Source organism: Contarinia nasturtii, unplaced genomic scaffold (genome assembly GCF_009176525.2).
Source record: "Contarinia nasturtii isolate CC-2019 unplaced genomic scaffold, AAFC_CNas_1.1 Cnas_scaffold_1101, whole genome shotgun sequence".
Lineage (NCBI taxonomy): Eukaryota > Metazoa > Arthropoda > Insecta > Diptera > Cecidomyiidae > Contarinia > Contarinia nasturtii.
The window spans coordinates 297,534-323,058 of NW_022198445.1; the positions used below are offsets into that span (position 1 = coordinate 297,534).

General features: G+C 33.7%; 1 protein-coding gene across 4 annotated transcripts in view; it reads left to right on the plus strand.

The window, feature by feature from the left end:
- LOC116344625 (diacylglycerol kinase eta) overlaps positions 1-25,525 on the plus strand; it is an 84,063-nt gene that overhangs the window by 54,477 nt on the left and 4,061 nt on the right. For 3 of the 4 annotated variants that reach the window (XM_031773244.1, XM_031773246.1, XM_031773247.1), the window contains 12 exons: positions 15,313-15,464; positions 15,650-15,702; positions 15,812-15,890; positions 15,968-16,022; positions 16,092-16,589; positions 16,653-16,798; positions 16,894-17,175; positions 17,279-18,344; positions 18,443-18,601; positions 18,679-19,119; positions 19,830-20,135; positions 24,908-25,355. In XM_031773244.1, coding sequence (XP_031629104.1) covers positions 15,313-15,464; positions 15,650-15,702; positions 15,812-15,890; positions 15,968-16,022; positions 16,092-16,589; positions 16,653-16,798; positions 16,894-17,175; positions 17,279-18,344; positions 18,443-18,601; positions 18,679-19,119; positions 19,830-20,135; positions 24,908-25,355 — 3,685 coding nt within the window. The remainder of the gene's footprint in view (positions 1-15,312; positions 15,465-15,649; positions 15,703-15,811; positions 15,891-15,967; positions 16,023-16,091; positions 16,590-16,652; positions 16,799-16,893; positions 17,176-17,278; positions 18,345-18,442; positions 18,602-18,678; positions 19,120-19,829; positions 20,136-24,907; positions 25,356-25,525) is intronic. The other variant, XM_031773245.1, reaches the window with a different exon arrangement.

The following is a 25,525-nucleotide window of genomic DNA, read 5'->3' on the forward strand; positions in this document are numbered from 1 at the left end:
GGGGGGGTAAACCCCCCCTACCCCCCCCCCCCCTTCGCACATTACTGAATATATATATATATCAAAAAATAAATGAAAATTTACATCGCAAACATATGGAGATTATCGTAAATTCATGTATGTATCCAGGATTACATGACGAAAATGTTTGAAGTCGTTGTACTGAGACGAGCTACAATTTTAGCATCAATATCAGTCAGTAGCTGCCACAGCAGTACCATAAATATTGTTTGATGATAATTAGCAAAATTGCGAAATATCGAGAGTCATGAAAGGAACGGTATGGCGCACATTTGACACAAAGTACGATGAAAGGCATACGAAAAAAAAGGTCATTGCGCTCATTTATGACAAAATAAATGCTGGATGACATGCTGATATTGCGAATTCAAGTTAAACATGTACTACGTATGCATATGCTGATACGTTTAAATATAATGTGAATAAGTGTTGATCGAACCTTTCTCATGCACGAAATGAACAGCCATTAATATGTTTTAATACAGACGACCATGACATAAAATGTATGACGAAAAAAACACATACACACGCACGCAATATTTTGAAAAGCATTGGCATTCACTCATATGTGACATCGACATTACTCAACGAAAAAAAAGACCATCAACCGAATTCGTGCAAATTGCGATATGCATTAAGTTTTATTTGCACTAATATACATGCATAAATTACTGGAGCATTGTTGTGAATAAACCAGACAGCATTTATCAAGTATTTCTGGCATTTTCATCTATTACATTTTCAAGCAAATCATTTGATGTCGCTTACAAATGACAAGCAAAGCACTAATGTGAATGAAAAGTGGAAAGAGAAGGAGAAAACACGACGACAAGAGATCGGTTGATCTGAAAATAGAACGGAACGGAATCGAATCGAAGGTTTTCAATAAAACGATTATTGTTGGTTTTCCCATGCACTCACATCGCATCGACATTGCAATGTTGATGAAAATACACGTTTATTTTTCCAATTCACATTTAAACCGACGGCAGTTACTCAAATTAACAAATTAAAACATTTGAAAATGCTGAATAAATGTTTGCTTATTCAACTGTACGTAACTGATTTTCGGTTTTTATTCCATGCACAAAATCGTTAATTATTTGTAAATATGGCAACGTTTTACAGATATCGCTGATATTTTACCATTTTCATGCGTAGTTTTCGTTGGATCAGAATTTAATTAATCAGCGCAGAATTTAATTTCATTTCTTCACATGAATATTCATAAAAAAATTATATAACTACAGGTTTTGCATTTTCTGTGTCGGCTTCATTGGCAGGAAGAAAGAGAGAAATATACGTAGGACCATGTTGGGGGATTAAAACCCACGGGGAGTTTCTTGAGTCCTATTCTATCTGGTGCCAGAAAAAAAGTAAAAAGCAAAGAAACGGTTTTCACAATACAATTCCGTTTTCATTAAGATGGTCTCACGTCGTACATACATTTTTTAGAAGCGTTGGCATCATATTTTACTTTCATAATATTTACTCTTCGAAGGGTGCAATTCTCAATTGAATAAAAAAAAATTAATTAATTGAAATTTGAAAAATGTTTGAACAATGCCAAACTCTACGTCATCCCTTGTTGTTGGTATGTTCATTTGTTCTATTAAATGATAATGAAGCTAATTAAAATTAAACAAAAGGTGAATAATAGTGGATAAACTTGTGAAAAACCGATGAATACGTTATATAAAATGCAACCCATTTAAAATGAGATCCGACCACCAATATTTCGTGTTGTTTCAGCGAATTTTATGTTTATATTATCAAATACGAAACCAATGTTGATTGTTTTTCAATCGAGATTATAAACAAATTTGGTTGAAACTGTGTTGGATTTTAAAGTCTCGCATTATTATTTTCACCATGAGGTGTTTTGTTCTATATAGCCCAAGACACTGGCATTTTCTCATTTCAAGTTTAATTTCAATTTAAATTTTAGTAATCAAACGTCAATCAAGCGGCTCCACTTTAATGCGCATTATGCATGACTGCTGATCTAATTTGAATGGTTGCATGTTAATGGAATTCCGATTCATTTCCATGCCATTCAAGTGTGTTTAACAGATAATATTCCGTTAAATTCATTGGACATGGATGCGATATCGAATGCTGTGATTGTATATATAAAATACATCGAGATTCATTGAATTTTTATGGTTTTAATGAGAAGCAACGCTGGTCGATGCTTATGTGCCGAATTTGCCTTTTAAATTAAAACAATATCCCTGTATTTGGTTCATGGTCGTCATGGATAAGAGATTTGAATTCATTGGCGAAATTCTGTACACACTTGTGTTTTTGTTTTGATTATTTTCATTACAAAGTTTTGTCCTGTAATCAAAGTTTCAAGAATTGTATCAAAGTCGAATAAATACCGTAAGCCATCACGGTAGTCAACATGTTAAAATATCTGTGTTACATTGAAAGCGTTCTTGGTCAAACTGAAGATGAACGACAAACATACAATTATCGCTTCCGAATCTGGTAATTTAATTTCGTGGTTTGTATTCTCTCAGAATCGCTTCAAAGCGAATGAATTGATTGATTCATTACGTGAAGTTGGACTTTACTTTTGATGTTTTGTTTCTAATAAATTACACAAGATGAGCGTCAATCAAATCTCAAAACAAGATAAATTCAAGCACAATTTGCATGACAAACAATTTCCTGTAATCAGCAGTTAAATGCGTTGTCCAAATATTCATTAAGATTGAAATTAACGACAAAGTTTTTCCCCACTTTCAATCGAATTAGTAATTTAATCACCGCGCTCAGCACAATAATTTCGATTTGGTGTTGCTACTCAATCGACACCTATATTCGAATACCCTTAGACGTGCTCCGAGAAAGCAATGAACGATATTTTTGTATTAAGTATCACGCTACGTGTACGTATCAAGTTTGAAATCAACAGAAAACACAAAATGTATTATAGCTAAGCGTACTTATGTCAACCAACGATGATTAACTTGAAATTGACAAACTGAAAAGGAGAGGGAAAACCGCTCTTTGATTGCGGTCGGTTGATCACTTTTAGCTGTAATCATTTGATTAAAAATGTGTGTCGCCCAAATACTAATGCTACTTACCATAGTAAAACCAACGGGTTTGAGCCTTATGTTAGTGTAGCAAAATGTGTTATATTTCGCAAGTTCAATGTCAATTGTATCACATTGTGCAGTTCTTTCTTCTTATGCAGTCCTTATTCCCACTTGTGAATACACCTCATTTTTATCCAGCAGCATGGTACGTGTTTCAAACATCGTCGCTGTGTTGAATGAGAGTTAGAGCAAGATGTAAAGTGGGAAAGAGAATGAGACAGAAAATCAATACTGCTGAGCTTTGATGGTAGTAAAACCAGATTTTCATCGCTGAATTTTATTCCATTTACTTGTGATTTTAAATACCGTTTTGCTACTGGGATTTGCAACGATGTTATGCAATAATGCGGCAATATACACACTTATATATGTGTATGAATTTTACACTTTACAGAACAATGTAATTAATTTCCATTGAAACGTTCATAGAATTCGTCGAATTATTTATGATGGAAACGTAAAATAAATTACGCGTTTTTGTAAATATATTCCCATGAAAGAATTTTAAATTGAAATGTATGGTTTCTGTTGCATGATTCAATTCATTTTCGCGGAAATTTACATTGAAAGCAAAAAAAGACGAACAACACTGCCATGTATCTATTTCAATTTGGTTGTTTTGATTATCATATCAGTATACGTTTGAATAAATTTTATGAAAACCACGCAAAAATAAAGTTGTGCTGCGTATGATGAAACATAGATGTCTCAGCGCATGAAAAATGAATAATTAAAAAAAATACAAATCACAGTATCTAATGATAAAATGGTGTTGCTTGTGAATGTTTGACATTGACCCTAAAAAAGCGCATTTTCACCGAAATTATATCATTTGTGCGGGAATACGAATTGAATATTCAAATTAAATTATAAGCATGAGCAGACACTTTGCAAAACAATTTATGGGCACGTGCAAAATGACATATTGTGTTGCGCTTTAGTATGATGGGATTAATACTAATTACATTTATACACAAATCCAAACATTGATGAATCTCCATGTAAAGCCAACCACAACCTTAACCTTTAGTTATATGTGGAATTTTGAACGTGTCCTATTCAAATGCGCTCGTGCATATGACAAAACATTTCAATGAAAAACCACATCCTATTTAAAGCTCGAACAAAATAAAAGTGAAAACAATCATTTGACTGCTGCATCGCAGTGTAAATTTCAACGATGCATGGATTCACTTGAAACACCACTTACTATCGTTTGTTTTGTTTGCGTACGTGTAAACCACTTTGGAGTAAAATCATGATATGAAAATACTATTTTCATTCTTGAAACGTGTGCAAGACAAGTGACAATTTCTCGTAGTTATAGTCGGAAAAGTGAACTACATTCGAGAGAAGTGCTCTTGTTTACAGCCGCTTATGTTTTGGTGAAATAGAAATTTGTTTAAAATTCCTTGAAATATTGTAATAACGCCAATCTCCTGCAATGAGGTGATGACCCATTCATGTTGTATAAACTAATGTACTCATGTTACCAGGCAACACAGAGGAAATTCAGGAGTCAAATATTATATTCGATGAAACCTTTGAACTTCGAAAAGGATTTCATGTTGTAAGGTTTGAATGATGTGTTTGAACCATTTTGCCTTTTTAAAACTGCATATCTTTTGAGTGGGTCCCCAATTTTGACTCTTCCGTGATTTTTCTAGAATTTAATGTTTGTTATACGTAGGTTTATTTAAAAATAAAAAAACCGTGCAAGAATTAGTATTTAAGCACATAAAAAACGTTTTTTTGATTTCCGCACACCGTTCAAAATTGAACGAACGTCGGGAACAAAATGCTTTCAATGTATCTTAAGAGCGGTAATTCTTATACCCATTTCTTGGCTTTGAAACATCTGCACACATATACGCATTACATCAAGCAAATGGCGAGACTTATAAGATCTTCATCAACGAATGAACAATAGAAAATGTCAACGTTTATTTGATGTGCTACTCCATTTTTGTTGATGTAGATGTAGCGATAGATAGAGGTGATGATGGTTCGGCAAATGACTATAAACCGATAAAAGCTCTAGGAAAATGGTTTCTTTTTCTTTGATGTTATACATACAATATTCCGTGTAAATGTTATTTCAAAGAAGTAAATCGGCTTTAATGTCATATTGAAGGGATTTTATAAAAAGGAAGTGCCAGAAAAATGATTTACCAAAAAAAAAATCAGCCGATGTTTCAAAATGACATACACTTGCTGTATGTAGCAGATGTATGTAATTCAAAAAAAAACATTATTTGACTTTGTAGAAACATGTCATATGTTTTCTTTATCTCCAAACACCTGACGCATTATTTGTCTGATATTATTTTCATCAGTTTTACGCTTGAATACATCATTTTTCAACGTCATCAAATCCGATTGTGAAAACGTTCAGTTTGTTTTCGTTTCTTTTCGGAAAGCAAAAACTTATTCCACAATGGATAAATGATATGCAAATTATATGTTTGCGATCAGACTGAATTTCATTTCACCAAATAAATAATATGATATGCAAAGTATACGTGAATATTTTGTCATAATCAAGAATGAAATACAACACACATGGAATAATACCGAATAATTTATTCATCACGCAGGGAGCAAAATATTTAAACCAGATTCCGAATGGAAGAAATAAAGGTGCAGAGTGAATCGAGTTGGAAAACATTTCGCAACGTATCATAGGGAAAAGTGAACGGGTTTATTAATATCATCTTCCATACCAACTGTATCGAAAAAACATGCATGCATGTGTATGTGAATGGTGTTGATGCTCAATCGTGTTTTTTTATATTTAGGTCGTTGTTTGAATTTGTGTAGATGCCAAAGCTCCGATAACAACGATACAGGTCACACAGCAGTGGTATTTGGTATAGTTATTTTTGGCGTTGAAAATTCTGCCAATTTTTTACTTTCATTTGGTTCGTGCATCTAATCATGCATACAAACAGCAACCGAGAAAAATTCTTTTATTTTTTTTTTCATTTTGACCATTTTGTCAACCGAGAAGAATGATAGTTCAAGGCAGTTACAATTTGGTATATGACACATTGGATGTATAATGGGCACAGCCATTATGGTTTGCATTTTCATAATTCAGATGTTGTGCGATTGCTCTAGCCACACCAAGTATATTTTATTGCCATCGATTGTGAGACGCCACAATGATTTACCAAACCTATAAACTACACACAAATAACAAATCCACCAACGTGATGTGTTTTACGTAGCATGTTATTGAGTAAATAGATTTGGTTTCATCCACCCTCAAAATAAATTCAAATATTTTGGCATATAGATGAAGAAAGGTTGGACAGTTAAATCATCATACGCACAGACTTTTCCAGTGTTGCGGCTCGATCAGTGTAGCGTGAAAATAGTAGATTCGGTCTCAAAAGTGGTAGCCATTCAAAAGGTACAGGTGAATTTCACGCACTAAATCACTTGATAAATTGTGCGGAAAACAGATATTTTTCCCTCTAGAATATAGAAAAGTACGTTTCTGAAATTCACTTGATACAATTTATTTTCGTCTCTTATTCGACGAAACGGCCACAACTACCAAAACGACCGCAAATCATTGAAGTTGACAAGTTATTTGGTTTATAAATTCGTTTAATTTAATAAATAATAACTTCTGCATTGACCCACTTCAAAGCAGACTCTTATCACATGAAGTTTACTCATATTGCCAACGACGCACGCATACACTGAGGTCATAACAGATTTCATATGTCAAGCACTCTAAGTGAAATTGAATGCTTCAAAATGCCATGCCATCTTGAATATATTCGGGAAAACCCAATGAAACTTAATTATTCAATGGAAAATTTAATAATATCCTTCCTCGTAACATTTTTACACCCACCTTCAATTAGCGATCGCATACACAGATAAATTTAATCTCAATTCAGACATCTATTAAATATTGTATGTATTTTTATTTATAAAATCGATATATGCTCGTGATGAATTGCTACTTCAAAAATTACGTCCGACCGAAAATGTGACTTTGGCCTCTTTCGGCACTTTTTTACGATTCGGCTGACTAGCGCAGACATGAATCGGCTATGAAAAGACGACATTTTGACAAAGATCCATAGATTAATGCCGTTCAGTTAAGGTTGATTGGCGACATTTAAATGATAAAATTAATGGTGAAAATATAGAAATAGCTCTGATAACATTCAGATCATTTATCATCATTATATTTGAACAAACAATGGAAATAAAATGTCACATCTGTAATTTTGCACAATACATGTGTCATTTTTGTTGATGCACGATAACAACACGAAGGACCGAAGGTCCTTGTAATGACCTTTTTTTGCACATACACAAAATTGAATTCAACACTTTGGAAATTTGTTTGGCAAATTCTAATAATAAATAATGTAAGAACTTTTATTTGAACGGGGTTTGCTGTTGCTATTTGCTTTTATCGATTCGACCATACCATCGAGACCAAACGAACTGACATTGAATTCAATTTAAGCCTTCAACGAAGTTTTTTTTAATGTTACCATAATGGGTTTGTATTTTCTTCATCTCTTTCACAAACATACAAAAAATTATATCAAACTGACATTTACCTTGAGAGAACCCGAAAATTTAAATGGCAAAAAAGCATGGAAAGTGTGCAAAACAAAAATAGGACGTACGTCTTTGTTTTCTCTCCCAGCATAACATCGGATGTGCCATAATGGTAGCCTCACTCGATTACCTTGAACTAAATATCGCACAAATGACGTTCAATTTTAGAGACGTGTCGAAAAAAAATGCAATATTACGATATTGCTGCTTTTAATTGAATGGGTGAGAATTGAAGTAACTTGAAATTTTGTTTCAAAAACCAATGAAATGGCAACACAGTAAATACAACGACAACCCTATATAAAAAATGATGCTCAACGAGATTTTAGGTCACTTTAATTCTCAGCCATCGCAACCATTCAGTTGCGGTGGTGATCTTTACGGTTAAATGCGCAACACATATTTGAAATGCGTTGAAAGATGGAAACATTTTATTGATTTTGTTTTTAGTGTAAATACAATATGTATATTTCGCATCCAATGCTTTTAAATTCCAATGAAAATTCTTTATAAATTCTATTTATTTATAACGTGCTTTTAAGCAGATAATGGCTTTTCTAACCTGAAAATGATGTGGTGAAAGTTTTCAATTTCATCCATTAAAATGGATCGATAAATAACAATGTGTCCGAACAAAGTGAATGCGTAGTCAACAAATTCAGCGTGAAATACTTGTGTACGCGTTTATGATAAATGGAATTTACTTCATTATCATTATTCAAAGCTAAAAATGTGACGCTTACAAATTAACTCAATCCTTGAAATGTTTGCGTGTTATTTCGTAGCTTTTGGCAAACACAAAAAAGCGCATACACTCATCTACTACTTGTCACCTTCTTTTACCATTCTTTAATTTTATAAGTCGTTTACTATGACTTATTGCTTTGCATGCATGTGTGTGGATGATTCGTGTGGTTTTATACATTTCTTTGATTTATTACCGCACACAAAACGTGCATTAACATCGAACTGTAACAATATGGTTATTGTGATTGTGATAAGTTAAATAGAACCATTACACAGACTTCATCTATGTAAGGTTTTCGTCTAAAATATATATGTAGACGCGCACGTATGCATTTCTTATGATTGTCATCAGGTTCTGGCGTTGCCTCGATTTGTCGCATCGACGAAAAGACTTGAACATTTATCATGTGTGAGACAAATGGCATCGGTCAAAATGCAAGCAAATAATATGATGACAGTAATAATTCATGTCCCGCAAAGATTCATTTTTCTCTTTGTGCAATCAAATGGCTTTATTTTTTGTTCGCGGAAAATTGCAGCACGTCAAACACGCCAAAAGCGACACTGAAAAGCTCTTTCTCTCTCTCTCTCACTCCCTCATCCGCTGGCTACATCACGAGATGAGACAAATTACAGTCATTATTCTATTGTGTGTCATGTATTGTTATTGTGGAAACATTAGACATGAGTGCATCATGTCACTGTACGTAACAAATTATCTAGTGTAATTAAATTGCTGCTCGAACCTTATGATAAACGATGCGACTTTCAGCAATTATTCAAGTTTAATAAATGAAATAAAAATGGAGACGGAAGACAATGCCAATAGAACAACAATGTGTTAACGCGAGATTTATATTAAAACCATTAAAGTGCCACCATGTTAGACTGATTGCCGCATCATTTCAGAATTGCAATCAAAATTATTATCGAATCAAACGAATCGAAATTAGTGCTGTAAATGAGATACTTACGTTTATTACATTAATTGCGTTTACATTTTCACACATCGTAATGCGTAATGGATGCGAGTGTGTGCATGGATTGTGTAATTAAAAACAGTTAATGGCATTATCTGATTTCATTTTACGAATAGCAATGGCATCTGTGGCAATGCCACAGTTAATTGTTTTCAGAGGATTTAATTTTTGCAATGTCAATAAAACAGATATAAAGTGGCAAAGGCGTAATGGAAAGGGCAGGGACACTGGAAAATCGATATTTCAAATTGCTTGTGATGTGCACCTGGATGATAAGCACCACAAATCCGCCAAATATTCATAGATTCATGCATGATTTCGTAACTATGGGGGAGTAAATTTCGACAGCAAATATGTTTGTAGAAGCATGTATAGCACAAAATTTGATTGAAATGTGCATATGCAACATTGGTCATGCAGAGAAATAACTGCACAAAAAATCAATTTACAAAAATTGACAACATGTCCACTTCATGCTATTAGATTCGCTTGAAAAATCAAATTGATGCTCGTTTTACACTTTCAAAAATATGATTATTATACAGCATTCATCCAATAAGATAACCAGTCACTCCAATTTTTAAAAAGGAATCAGAATATTGAATCATTAAAAAATTATATTTTTTCGAATACTGGATGTGTATTACGCTTAATTTTTTAGGATTTTTTTTTTTGCTATGTAATTGCTTAATTCGTTTTTTCGCTCTCCTTCATGTGCATGCGAAAGGTCAACAAGATTTTTTTCTGCGCGACGCAATTTAATACTAAAAGTTAGCTACTTGTTTTGTGCCTTTACACATCACGGATTCTGCGGCGCAATTTTATTTAATAAAGTGAATTATTTTTGTTCATTCTTTTCACATTATTTCGATGCAAGTGGGATTTTTTTTAAAACTGTGATGAAGGGAATTATTTAAGAAATAAAAGAACAAGTCCACTGAGTCCATATAAAACTCGTTCGTAAAACATTTTTTTATGCTCTTTCTCACGTAATTAATAAAGCGATTTCTGCTTAATTTCCCAGTGTAATTTATCAATTATTCCTTATCAGTAACTTTTACGAAACCTAATACTTCAGACGCAATTTAACGTTAATAAGCGTAAGGGATATTTCGATGAAACAAATTTTCCTGACATTTCTTGCAACAATGCACAATCTCAGCCAAATTAATGTGAATATAAGAGAAAAAAAGTGGTGGATATTTGTTAAAATTAGAAAAGATAATTGCTTTTCATCTTATGGATGACTACAAATCACTGGTCGAACGCTCAACTTTACGCCAGCGACTATTTCTTCGTGGGAATTCGGTGTTTTTTTTTTCGTTGCTGGCACATGCTGCTCTGCAAGCACGTACACCAAAAGCGGTTGAGTTAACGAGGTAAAACGGTGGATAAATGGCCAATTGGATTCGATGTCTGTGTGTGCATGAGCTCGTTGCTTCTTTTGTTGCCCAAACATTTCTATTTAGTTGGCAATAAATGGCAGAGTGTACTATGTGCGATTGACGTCATTCGCTGAAATCTTTTTGCAACTCGCTCTCACAAATTTCAATTAGTTGGCTGTGTCAATGGCACGATATCTCCATTTGTATCCAAACCGAATAGTGACTTTTCTATGAGATTGTCTCTTTTCGTGCGTTCTTTTTCTCGATTTTCGGATGATACGAGCCGTTTTTCTGTCTCACAAGTAGAGTTATTTTTGGAAGATTTCAACATCACAAAGACGACAAACACAACATCATAATCGATTATTGGTTTTTAGGCATTTGGTTGTTTGGCATCGTCAAATTCAAAATGAATAAACTATGAATGGCGATTATTTTACATTGCTCACGGCTTGAATTCTTTTATTGGTTTTCGTTTGCGAGAAAAGGAATGTGTAAACAATGAAGAAAGAACGAAAAAGAAAAAAAAAAACAAATTGCGTCTACATATTTTTTGAGACTTCAACGGTCAACGACTTGAATGTCAAAGGTTTGAATGGCGACAGAAAAACACGGCAGATAGCACTTTATCGTTTTTATTATACATCGCAGCCAAATAGTTGAGTCAAGTATTTTGAATACCGTGGCATCGATGGAGGAATATATTCACTACTGTTGTTGTTATGGTAAATCATATCAAGTGCTGCGAGCGCGTGATATTTGAATAGTCTCGGTGTGTATTCTTATCCATTTCGCCAAACATATAATAGTCAATCAAACGATATGAATTCAATTTTCCATCTATCAATCATTTATCAGCGGGGTGGCATTCACCAAATGTATTTGCCTTATCGCTGTTTACCGTTCTTACATCCAAGACTTGGAACACTTATTTAACTTAATGGATATTTCCAGCCTGTACAAATTCATTGACGGCACAAATGTATACATTTTTAGTGCCAAATCGTTTGACAATATTCCGAATTCCTCAAGCATAATAGCATCGTCACAAAATCGATGCTCGATTCGCTGTTTTATTCTTTTACGTCATTTAATACTCTAATAATAAACGGAAATCGAATTACAAATTTGATTGAAATAAAACACTGAAGTAAATGGCATCTTTTTTATCATGGTAGATTGAGCAACGAAATGCCGAGTGGTGGGAAAGTTCAAGGGAAACCTAATTTTACAAAGATGAAACAAAAAAAAATATTTAATGAAAATGTCGTTGTAGCAACAGAAGCAACAACACATAACAAGCAGTATGAAATGATAATAACGACTTGCTCCATGTAGCGACACAAAATTTTATGAAGCCATTAAAGTTTACCTGTGTTTATTATTCAATTTTCACCCTTAATTCATTCTACTTGTCTTTCTAGCTCTTCTTTTCTTTGCGTTGGCCAGCTATGTAACGAGAAAGTTACAGTAAAACCACTATAAAACGTGACAATTTATTTAATGATGGTACAAGTGCAGAAATGAAAGTTGATGAGGAGGTGACACATGTGCACCTCAGACGAAGAGAGAGTGACTCCATCTGTACAGTTTTCGAAGAACACAATTTGATAAATAATGGTACATTGTTGCCTGCGATTGAGGATATGAGAAAGTATTTCGCATGGAAAGCAAAAAACCACTTTAACACTGACTCTTGTAAATTGTTGTCATTTGTTATGCCCATTTCAAAGTTAACAACTTCCGGTGAATGACTATCAGATTCCAATACAAGTGGTACACCCATTTCGTGCACTATGCTAATATAATGCTTGTTACACAAAGAATAACAACTTAATAATAATGGTTTTTGGGTCGAAGGTCAATTCTCAAGCACCTTTCTCTGTAATCTTTTGTATCTTTCTTTTTGTACATTCAATTTATTTGAAACTTCAAATGAATGCATTGAGTGAAACCCAATTTTTCTCTCCTATTTTTTCTTTCAGTGGATCATTGTTAGTTTATGTGGCAGTTTGTTTGAAAATCTTCTTTGTTACCATTTCCTTTTTTGGTCCGTCTCCTTTTCGTTTGCACAAAGCTCATTTTAAAACTGACCCAATGGCCAGCCCAATGGTTATCGTTGTCTACTACAGTAGGGAAAATACTTAAGTGACCGATGCCCATTTCAATAATTTCATTTTATTGAGCAAATTGTTCGGATGAAAGGTAAATTCTGATTTCGTGGAAGATCCGTAATAAATAGCCATCGTTGGAAATGAATGGCATTTTCTTCAAAACCAGAAACGATTTGTTCCAATGAAAATTTGAATCGCATTTCGATCGTTTTGCAGAAAATCTCATCTCAAAAGTATGGCAAACAATTTAACAAAATGGTTTTTTTTTGGCTTTTTTTACAAATCGTTTCACTTTAATGAACAGAAATGTATAATCCGATTTCAATTTGATGAATTCGTTCATATGTTGAAATAACGCATAAGAAATGTTACATTTATAAAGCCGTCTGCCCTTGGTTGAATTGTTGATTGTTGGCAAGCAGAAACAAGTCTCAATGATGTGTTGATATGTCAACACTTTGGTTGTTCAAATATTATTCAGTCAATTTGCATTATGATTAGAATATATTCGGATTCGTCTGGTGCATAATATTCGCTATCAATGAATTGAATCGCTCATATGCGTAGGTTCTCAATTTGCATAAACTAATACAATTTCGATGATCATATCTCTCCTATTGTGTACCTTTTGTGACGAAAAATAAATCAAAATCCACGTTGTTATCTGAATGCAGTGTTTTCTATTCATAAATCCCAGTCACTTTATTCATGGAAGTCAAAGGTTAAGGAATCTATTTTATCATAAAAAAAAGCAAGCAAATTCACCCAAGAAACGTCAGCGCTCTTATTCTGAGCGATAAACCAACGTAAACCCCATTGCAATGACTTTTTGGTAGCAAGTTATCTGCGTCATTATGAGCGAATGAGTTGAAACATAACAGGAATCCTTGTTTTCCTTTATTTTCTGTATTATTTTGTTTTATTTTATTGATGTTGATAAAATTCTGACCTGATACATAGACTGATAGTCTTTCTCTTTATGTGAAGATTCATTGTTAGCATTGTTTATTTCGTTTTTTTTTTTTTATCTCAACGATCTTCTGTGGGATGCATTTCAGATGTGCACTTTCACATAATGGTGGTTGTGTCAAGGATAGAGAGTTTTTATTTCATATTAACTACCAAAAGAAAATTTTAAATTGACTGCACGACACATACTACAATAGGAATCAACACAAATCTTTTGAAACTTGAATGAGTTGAGTGTGTGGTGTCAACGTTGATGATTCTTGACGGTTTTTTATTATGACGTCTTTGTGTTTATTTATTTTTTTCTGTTTGTTCATTGCACAGCAGTTGCATTATGAACGCTATTTTTCCTTAAAAGATATTCTCTAGGCAAGACGAACGGTTGAGTATACACAGCATAAACGTCATGCATTCAATTGACAAAAGCATTGTTGCGTTGAGCCTTTCTTTTATTCCATATTCAAAAGTGTTTTTTCATATTTTCATGCTGTGAGCGGTTACGATGGGCTTTGAAAATAGCTTGATATTGATGTGCTTTTTTATACATTGTTGGTTTTGTTCTAAGCGCTATCACAACGGGACTGGTTACAGCAATTGCATTAGACAACTATATGGATATCCTGCTGATTCTATGTAGCAAAAATTTGGGTTTCAACTCACAAAGCTTTTAATCAGTAAGTTCCAGTTGAAATGCAATACATGAAAGGACTGATTCAAAAAAAAAAAAACATTGACGTTGACATTGGTTGACATGTTCAACAATAGTAAAAAATGATCGTGTGGGATATTGACATCATCACATTTCAAAAGATTTAATCCGATTTATACATCGCAACAGTATTTTGACCCATAAAAATATTTAAAAAAAGTGATTCATTCATATATCGTTTCAATTTATATTTGTTTCTCTACAAAGTGAAGAATAAATCCAAAGCTCTCTCTCTCTCTCTAATTAAATACCTGCATTGCCCAAAGTACTTTTTGATACAATCAAAGAGCTTAACAATTGCGGTAAAAAATCCAATTTTGATTTACAAAAAGGATGATATCAGTTTCAATTGAAATTGATTCTGGCTGTTAGTGTTCTTTTGAATTTAATTTGAATTTGTATGAATTGCTCTTTAAATCTCTCAAACGAGTACTACTTTTTTTTCCTTTGAGATTGAAAATGCGAAGCTATTTCGCTGACAATTTTTTAAATATTGTGTTATTTGATTTATAAATTTATATTGATTCATTTTGCATGTTTACATTTTCAAATTGAAATGCAATCAAATAAACTGTATAAAAATTGATCAATTTTCATCTCTTTGACATAATAAATTCAATTTTTTTTTTGAATGGCTACTATTATTAAAATGATACCCTTGTTTTGGTTTTTGATTCGTTGCAGTTAATAACAACAACTCGATCATTGGTACTTTGTGCGGAATCACGAAGAGAAATGGAGGAATGGTTGACTGCCTTAAAAGCCGCATCTTTGCGTGAATATTTCGAACCTGGTTTGACTGATACACAGGATTTTCTATCAAATCATCATCATTGGTAAGATAGAATCCATAAAACATATAATCGATTACTATATTGAATGAAGCGTGTTAGATTTAAAGGAAATTATATTGATATTATGGCTTGTATTATGGTGTAGGCAATGGTCATTGAGCAAAATATACGAAAAAAATCAATTAAAATAATAAATATAATTTTACAATAATATGTCATTTTCCCAGGTATATTTACATTTATCATCGACCCACTTATTGTAATGTGTGCCGAGATTTAAGTGAGTGCTTCAAAATAATCAATTAATCACATCAAATTACAATGTTTGATGAGAAAAATTTAATTTATGAAATCGATTTTAATTTATTTCCAATTATACTTTTTATTAGTTACGTCACATGGTCTATCGTGTGAGGTGTGCAAATGTAAAGCTCATAAAAGATGCGCTGCAAAAGCCATAGCTAATTGGTGAGTGCATAATAGCTATGAAAATTAAAGAGAAATTATTATTAATTATTATGCATGCCATTTTTATATTTTAAAAGTAAATGGACGACATTGGCAACAGTTGGTCGAGAAATTATCGAGGATGTGGATGGCGTAAGTAATGTGTTTGTGTCCGACAAGCATATTAATAACGTAAAAATTTAAATTTATTACCCACTTCAGAATATCATTATGCCACATCAATGGATGGAGGGCAATTTACCGGTTTCATCAACATGCATGATTTGTAAAAAGACCTGCGGTTCTGTGTTACGATTACAAGATTGGCGCTGTTTGTGGTGTCGAGCAACCGTTCATACAGCATGTAGACCATTTGTAAAACAACGATGTCCATTAGGTTCGGCACAATTATCAGTCATACCGCCAACATCGGTACATTCAATTGGCATCGACGAAGCGTGGGATGTTGTCAAACCTAATGGCAGCTATTCGCCACTGCTTGTATTTGTGAATTCAAAGTCGGGTGATAATCAAGGCGTAAAATTTTTACGTCGTTTCAAACAAATTTTGAATCCAGCTCAAGTGTTTGATTTAGTATCGGCGGGACCAGGATTGGGTTTACGACTTTTTCGGCACTTTGAACCATTCCGAATTCTTGTGTGCTCTGGTGATGGATCAGTGGGTTGGGTATTGAGCGAAATCGATCGCATGGATTTGATTGTAAGTAAAATGAATAATATTTAGTGGAATATTCAAAAAAAAAAAATCAATTGTTTTGTATAGAAAAAATGCCAATTGGCTGTGCTCCCTTTGGGCACTGGAAACGATTTGGCTCGTGTACTTGGCTGGGGATCATCGTGTGATGATGACGCACATTTGCCACAAATATTGGAACGCTACGAAAAAGCCAGTACAAAAATGTTGGATCGGTAAGTTTCACTTGAAAATGTTTATAACAGTCAATTAACGTCAAACCAATGCAGTACGGATTGTTAAATGTTAAAAAAATGTGCACTTTTTTAAGGTGGTCTATTATGGTGTTTGAAAAAGAAATTGAATCGGCCACACCAAATCCAGCCGAAAGACCGCGTCGAATGTCTACCATTTCGAATCCATCTGAATCGTTATTACTCGATTTTGTTGACACTGTGAACAGTCATTTATCACAAATTGTTGACACCGATGATTTCAATATGGTTATCTATTCGGCAAAGCATCTGTGCGACACCATTTATAAGCTACTTTCCAGAGTGGCGGGCAATAATTTAACCGACGACCAAATGCAAGAGAAGTGTGATTTATTGCGGTAAGTACTTTTTGTTGTGTATAAAAAAATGTTTATGTCTCGTCAAATGATGACGAAGAGCTTTCTGATTGATTTGAAATCTTGACATTGTCCCGTTAAATAGAGAGAAATTGGACATGTTATTGGACGCACTAAAAGAAGAAAATGAATTAACTCAATCAAATGTGGAACTGGCACGTACTCTGAATGACATGACACAGCAAAATAATAGTTTTGGTGAAATTTTGAAAGCATCACCGGCTAATGGCAATATCACACCGCCACCAACTGTAACGCATGAACGACGAATTTCGTTTAGTTTTAGTAAAGGAAGCAATGTTAAGACTGAAAAAGATAAATACAACTCAAAAGAACGGCGCAACAGTCGCTATTATGTACGGAATGGTGACAAAGAAGCAATACAAACGCGAGCAAATAGCCTGAAATTGGCAATCAACATGCTAATGGAACATTCTGGTTTGTATGATCACAAGCCACGGCATGGCTCACGAAAACACAGTTTAGCTGCTTTGAATATACCCGCTAATATATCATCGACCAATGAATCACTAACAAATCCCAGTCCTCCTCCTCCTCCATCGATCATTGAACCATCACAATCATCATACCAAACTCATTTAAATGCAGACGAAACAACAATCGTTTCGAATTTATCTCCGTTACCAGATCAACGGCGCAGCTCAATGGACGAGTATTTTTTCAGTCCGGTCAGTTTGCCGGTGCCAAAGCAATTTGCCGACGCAGCCAGTCGACGAAGTTCCGGCGTTCCAGAGCCCATACAAGAGGAGGAAGGGAACGGACATTCCATTGATATCGATACCAAACAAAACATCGAAACGGAATACAACTATGATGTTGGATATTTGTGCAATTCAGACGATACCAATTGTGAATCGGCCGTTCCATATGAGGTGTACGAACGAAATTTATTAAGAGCAACCACCATGCACAATACAAATAGCATTGAAAAGGATACACTGTTTACAATCAAAGAATCCATGGTCAACTCGATGAAACAAACCCAAAGCATAAGCACCCTTCAAGTGCCGACTATTTCAATGTCTGATGTTGATATGATGGAACGAAATCCAATTATAACAGAAACAACGATTTCGGCCGATAATGTATATATGAGCGAAAATATGACCATCATTGATACGGATCATGTTGTAAGCCTCTCATTTGCAATTTTATGGAATTTTTTTTTTTTGCTCTTCTCTGTTTGTACTTGAATTTCGAGTAAAATTTACTGAATTTCATTGCTTAGGAACAATCAATATCCGATGAAAATTTAGCCGAGGCCAGTGATGTTTTATCGGCAATAAGCAATGAAGAATGTAGCGTTACATCAGAAATTCTCGACAAAACTTCATCCGGAAATTCACAGCAAAGTCAATCGAACATCCATGCAGCTGAAATTATTCAGGTTTGTATTGAATAAGTGTTTGGGAATCTCAAATTGACTCCCCCTTTTCTCTCTTTAAAAACCAAATCATGACATAGAATTTGGAATCCGATCGATTGGGCCACATTGATTCGCCAGAAGACGATGAATTGACAAGTGATGTGACAGAACCATTCCATGGCGAAAGTTTACTTGAAGATATTAGCTCGGTTTTGAGTCCAGATTTGCTTGGTTTGATTCAAGATAGTACAATAACCGAGGATACAACAACACTTTGTGGCGATAAACCACCACGCCGTAAACTTTCATCAAAAAAGAAAATGACAAGCATCAGTGCGACGTACAAAACCAATGAACCGTTGGTCGAACGTGAAGACAGTCTCGAAAATTCCAACGAAAATCCACTCCAATTTGGTTTCGAAAACATTGTTTTCGAAATGGATAATCGATGTGATGACCAAAAAGCGTGCGAACCAGTACGTTATTGTAGTCTGGCACAGTTTGTTGAAGGCAATGATATTGCACGGACCAGCTTCAAGGTAGGATAACATAACATTCAACTTAAAACTTTATTACACAAACCAACAATTATTTTTAATGGAAATTGATGATTGAAATTCATAAACAAATATTCCCCATTTGCTTCACTTTTGATTTTGATTGGTGGAATGCGAATACGGTTAAAACCAATTATTTACCAAATTCGATTCATTCGATCGCCACATTTTAGAGTTAAAATGTTCATTTATTTTTAAAATCGTTTTAGAAACAAATTTTTTTGACTTTTTTGGTTTCGATTCTATTTATTTTGAGTTTTTCTGTTGTAAATGTTATGTTACATACTGTTAACACAGAAAACAAAAACGATTTGTAATCAATCACATTGTTTGAATTCTTATTTGGAACATCTAAATCTTCTTCTAATTCTTTCTCTATTTCTTTTTTTTTCTTTCTCTTTCGCTTTAAATTGCCCATTCCACATGTAATTTTTGATTGTGTGCATTTCTTCTTTTATATGTATTTTGTGAAATGAAAAAAAAATCTGTGCGCTTAAAATTCGATCAATCCAACAATAAATACAATCTCTTCACCTAATCCAATATCACCGACACACTGATCCAAATACTTAACTTTAAATCAACAACACTGACTGACACACACACACATGACTTTTACACTCATACTTTTTAAATCAATTGACCTTAAACTTGTAACGTGATAATAAAAAACAAAACCCAAATGAAAATAGCGTCCGAATCGAAATAAAGTCGATTCGACAGCGACAATTGAAACAGATAATGTTGATGGCAGTCAAACCACATCAATAACGGTGACCAACGAACAATTGGCGCGACCACAAAATGAACAAGAACACGATGAGAAACCGCACCAAACGTTAATCAAACAGCAACCATTAGTATCGTCTATGGCTAAAAATAAATCAAGCGCAATTAAAGTGCAAATACAGGGATCGCTATCGAATTTAAATGGGCACACGAACTATCGACGACATATTAGTTTTGACGATTCATGTAAGAAAGATGATGGTGACGAGGTATGTAACAAAAATCATAACAAAAAAAAACATTAAACAAAAAACAAAACACACACACAGAAACGCAGTCTATCATACTCTTTCTGTCTGTTTCTTCTTTTCCTGAAAACTAAAAACAAAAAAAAAAAAAAACTCAAATTTCATCTTCATTTTTTTTGCGTGACAATAACAAATTTGTCGACAAACTCAAGTCTTCATCAAAATTTTATTGACAAAAAAGTAGTGCTGTAACCAATTCACACAATGTTTCGCACGTGCATCATCTCAAAACGCATTTTTCTTTCTGTTTGATATCGTGTTTTTGCGTATCGTTTTTTTTTGTTTTATTTTTTTTCTGTTCATTTAAGTACACATATACATTTCGATGTTATCCTACCAACTCAAAAAAAATCGATGTCGTTGTTGCTGTGAGTCTTCTAGTCTGTTTTTATAGTGATTTTTTGATTTTCTTCACTGAAAAAAAAGAACGATTTAGGAAATCAATTCAATCGGAATTCCGAATATTTTGCATTTGAACGGTTTTTCAATGATTTTTTACTGGCTTCAAACTGCGAAGAAAGTATTTTTTTTATATTTGTTACCTTGGTATGGTTTCTTATGATATTAGTTATCACAGAATAAAAATGTGAATAGAACGGTTTGCATTTTTTTTATTCCGAATAATGTGTCGATTGGGTGGAATTTAAACGCAATAAATGTTTCATTTTCTCGATTGATCTCTTATCATTTAAATAGAAACCCTTATTTTCACTTCAACTCATCTCAATGTGTAATGAAATATTCAATAAATGAAAGTGCTTTATAGAGATTCCAAAGTTGGAACTTATTTCATTTTATGTGATATTGATCCGTCAAAGTTTATTCCGCCATAATTTTGCGCCTTATTTTCTCTACTCTACTATCTTGAAATGCAATCTCTATATTGAGTTCCAATTAAAAGTTTTACTTCTATCTCCTTTTCGTTGGTATATCGAAAAGCAAAATTCAAAAAACGAAAAGCGGTTGTACAATATCATCACCACCTCCACCACCACCGTCACAAAAAAACTAATCAATATTATTACCTTGTTGAAGAGAAAACTTTACAAAATCTCATATATGTCGATTTTCATTTTCCAAGCAAATTGCACAACTAAACCGAATATATTCTAGTTATAACTCACAAAACTTTCCTAATATAGTTGCTATCTCTCCGTTGACACAATAGTGCCATGCATCGGAAACGCCAATACAACGTAAATGTTTCCATATCATACCATTGGTTCTATAATGTATATCCACATAGAAGTATTAAGCAAATAAAACGACATGGAATATTGTAGGAAATGCTAAGTAAGAAGAAGAAGAAAACTGTAGCAAAATTCAAATGTGTTGTCTGTTATTAATATTAGAAAACATTGTGATCGTCAATGTAAATCGTATACGTGTATATGTATGTGTATTGATTTGATATATGCTTTTGGAACGCAAATTGCTTTCCACGGATTATGCCAACATAGTTTATGTAAATGGAAGTATTTATGAAAGTTTGATATGTCCACTTTGAGTTGTTTAGTTTTATTGTTTTATTCATTTTTTGTGTGTGGGTGGAAATTTGAATAGAAATTTCATCATTTTTTGTTCATCTATTTTGTTTTATGTTTATCACTTCCGTTTCAAATGACGATAGAAGAACTATATGTTTTTCGAAAGAAGTAATAAAAATGGTACTATGTAATTCTGTACGATTCAGTGGAATAAATCATTGAACGTTCACTACGAAACAAATATCAAAAACTCAACGTTCATTTTCCATTTGCGAAAAAGTAGCTCTGAATAAATCCATAATGTCAAGGTCACACCCAACAAATTATTTCTGTTTAATTTATTTCGAAAAGTTATAAGCCCATAAGAACATTTCAATGAATATCAGAGTATTGCTCAGCGCTGCTGCCATCCACAGCATATTAAAATATCTTGCTGAGAATGCGTCATCCGTCGAATGCGAACGTACGTAGCAGTTTATACATCACAGCGAACAAGAATGAATCCATTGTTCTCTTCACGATTAAGTGACTCAAAACATTCAAACGATTGAATAGAGAACAATGCATGTATTGTTGTTCGCTGTGATGTATAAACTGCTACGTACCTCCGCATGCGACGGACGGACGAAGCATTCTCAGCAAGATATTTTAATATGCTCTGGATGGCAGCAGCGCTGTGCAATACTCTGATGAATATCATACGAATTTTTTTTTAAATAAATATTCATTTTATCTATGGTAAATGAATATGAAAATTGAACCGGACACATCTCATGAACGCATACGAACACCATCATATACACACACACACACTCACACACCGGTGAGTTTGTTTTCAAAGCGTCAAAGTTTTTGAAATCCGAAACCATATGAAATATTTTCAAAGGATGAGATTAAATCTGTTTTCGAAGCGAAAATTTAATATATCTGTAGTTTAGCAACGCTCTCATTATATCGTTCATACAACATTCAACTATTTTAACCATACAAATTAAAATGTAATGAGTTTATCAAGTGTGTTTTTTCATGGAATTTGAAATGTTGATTGCTTTTCGCAAAAGCGAATTTAGATCATGTACCAAACACTTTGATTCAACAACTCTTAAATGTTTAACGCATCATGTTTCCTATATACATTTAGTAAGTGAATTACTTAAAGTAATTGTGCAATTTCTCATACACTCTCAACTCAAAATGGTGTAATGTATAAAGTGTGAAAATCTTCACATACATCTGAACATTCGTAATTCATAATGTAAATATAACAAGTAACTCACTGCAATTACTTAAAGATTTTGTACAATATTTTCGTTATAAACATTGTTTAAATACAATATTTATTTAACACATGTTCATTGTAATTGATTTTGTAGTTTTGTTTGGTATTTCTACATAGTTTTTGTGTAAAATACATCCGAAAGACTCAATCAATTCTCTCCAAGTAGTGAAATTTAATTTTCACACATTGCATCCATTAAATGGATTTAAATGTGTTTAAGCACTCAAACGAAATGTTTGCTTCAATGTCAAAATGTATGCTGAATTGCGCAGCATCTATGTGGCATTGATACATGTTTCATAGGTGTTTATTATGTAACACCATTTTCGTCGATGCACTTTTGCATAGTTCAATAACAGTGGTATGAGCTCTATATAATTAGGTCCAATTATCAAAATTCATGCGTATATGCTTTCAAATTGTGAATTGTTTGACCGACGCGATTTATGGAAATGCCATTTGGTTTTACGTATTTCGTCAACCTTATTCAAACATTTCTGCAAAACTATTTTGCCACAAACGCATATATGTGTCAGACATGTTTTGGCTTTTGAATTTTGAAAATGAATAATTCCATTGAACACAAGCTTATTGAAAGCATACAGCAAACTATGCAAATTGTTGCACCACAAAATGAAGTTCTCTTAACCACTTTTCAGAGGATATTAAAAAATCCAATACGAGAGTATTTTTGCATTTTAGTCGATGCTTTTTACCTCAAATCCAACTATAATTTGTAACTGGCTTTAATTGGGATAATTAGCATAACCAGTAAACAGTTTCCATCTAATGGAAACTTCATGCAAAACAACATTTTGACCCGCCCATACCAATTAGCAATCCATCCAGTTGCTGGTTTCCAGCATCAATGTTTCATGTTCGAGCATTACGTAGCTGCAGAAAAATAAATGCTAAGCTTCAACAGATTTATAAAGTTGAAAGGTTGGAACCGCATTAAACCGCTTTACTCTCGGACCCACACAGAAAAGTTACATTTTTCGTTCATTGTGTTTCGTATCAACATATGGAAATGAACAAAAGCAAAGCACGTTTTCCGGCGAACACCGAATGCCAAAATATCATTTAATAAAGTGAAATTTGTACAATATAAGCCCAGAAAAATGGTCAAAAGTTTCGTATTTGTGTGGAACGCGTGACCCAGCAACAGTAGGTCTATAAACGCGAAATATACACATCGTCCACACAAATTCCATCATCGTTAATCATTTGGATTAGCCATTTTCATTATTATTATTATTTGGTTGGGAATTTGTGTGTTGTCGCAAGTGTACAGTAGTGATTTTTGGACGAATGTGAAAATTGTTGATCCCGTTTCGAATTTATTGAGCGTAAAAGGTTCGGTTTTTTCCATAATTAAATTGTTGCATTTTCATTGTGGCCGATATGCGCGCGTGTAAAACACAGAGGAATGGGACCAACTGACTGCTTAGGGCGTGTTGAATCAGAGATATAATGTTATTCAATGTGTTGCGATTAAATGTTACTATATTATTTTCAGTTGAACCATCTTTATCCCAACATTTTGCTTCCCGTCCTTTTTCTGTCAAACAATTGGCCTGCTGTATATTTTATTGTTTCTTTCTGTTTTGCATACTTTCTTTTATATTTTATTTGCTATGAAAAATGTCTTTAAATAAAATGAATTGGCTTACTATTAGAATACTTCACTTCTCTTACATTCGAACAATTTATTTGATTCATCCAAGTTTTCGTGGTGCCCATTCAACTGAAAAGGCTTGAAAATTAGGTGTTACATCTCTTTGTTGAGCCACTAGTTTTCAATGCAATGGGCATGATGATAATTTATGCGATGAAAATCCCAACATTTCGTAGAGTAGATTGTGAAAATGAATTCATGTGTGTTTTTAGTATTTCGTTTCATTATTATGGAATGATGTTTTTCCATTGTGTTTTTCTTTTTTTCTTTTTCTTTTGTTCATTGTTAGAAATCACATACGAAGGTTCAAGTTTATGTTGACCCTCCATCTCCGGATTTGGGTAATACGTTGCGCGTGCAACGAATCAATGAAATTCGACGGCATTCAAGTCATTCGCCAAGTTTAACCGTTAAAGAATATGAAGCCGAAAAAGATCGCCGACATTCGGGCGTTAATCCAAATACGCTCGGTTTGGATCAAGAGCATATGCGATTCTTAAGTTGTTCACCAGCTGCGTCACGTCGCATAAGCTGTGGCAGTTTATTCAAACCAAATGAACCAATTGGATCATCAAAGTCGAGCTTATTTGCCGGTTCAAATTTAAATTTCCCATTCGATCGACGATCCACTGACAAAGAGGACAAAGGAAAAGACGAATCTGGTGGCAAAGACAAAGCCGAAAAAACCAAAACATTTCCGATTATTAATCCACTTGTACGGTCGCCACATTGGCCAAGTGAGTGTAAATTTCTCCCACTCGTTCACTTTTCAAAAGCGCGAATTTGAATATAAACAAATTATAACCAGAGTATTGCTCAGCGCTGCTGCCATCCACAGCATATTAAAATATCTTGCTGAGAATGCGTCGTCCGTCGCATGCGAACGTACGTAGCAGTTTATACATCA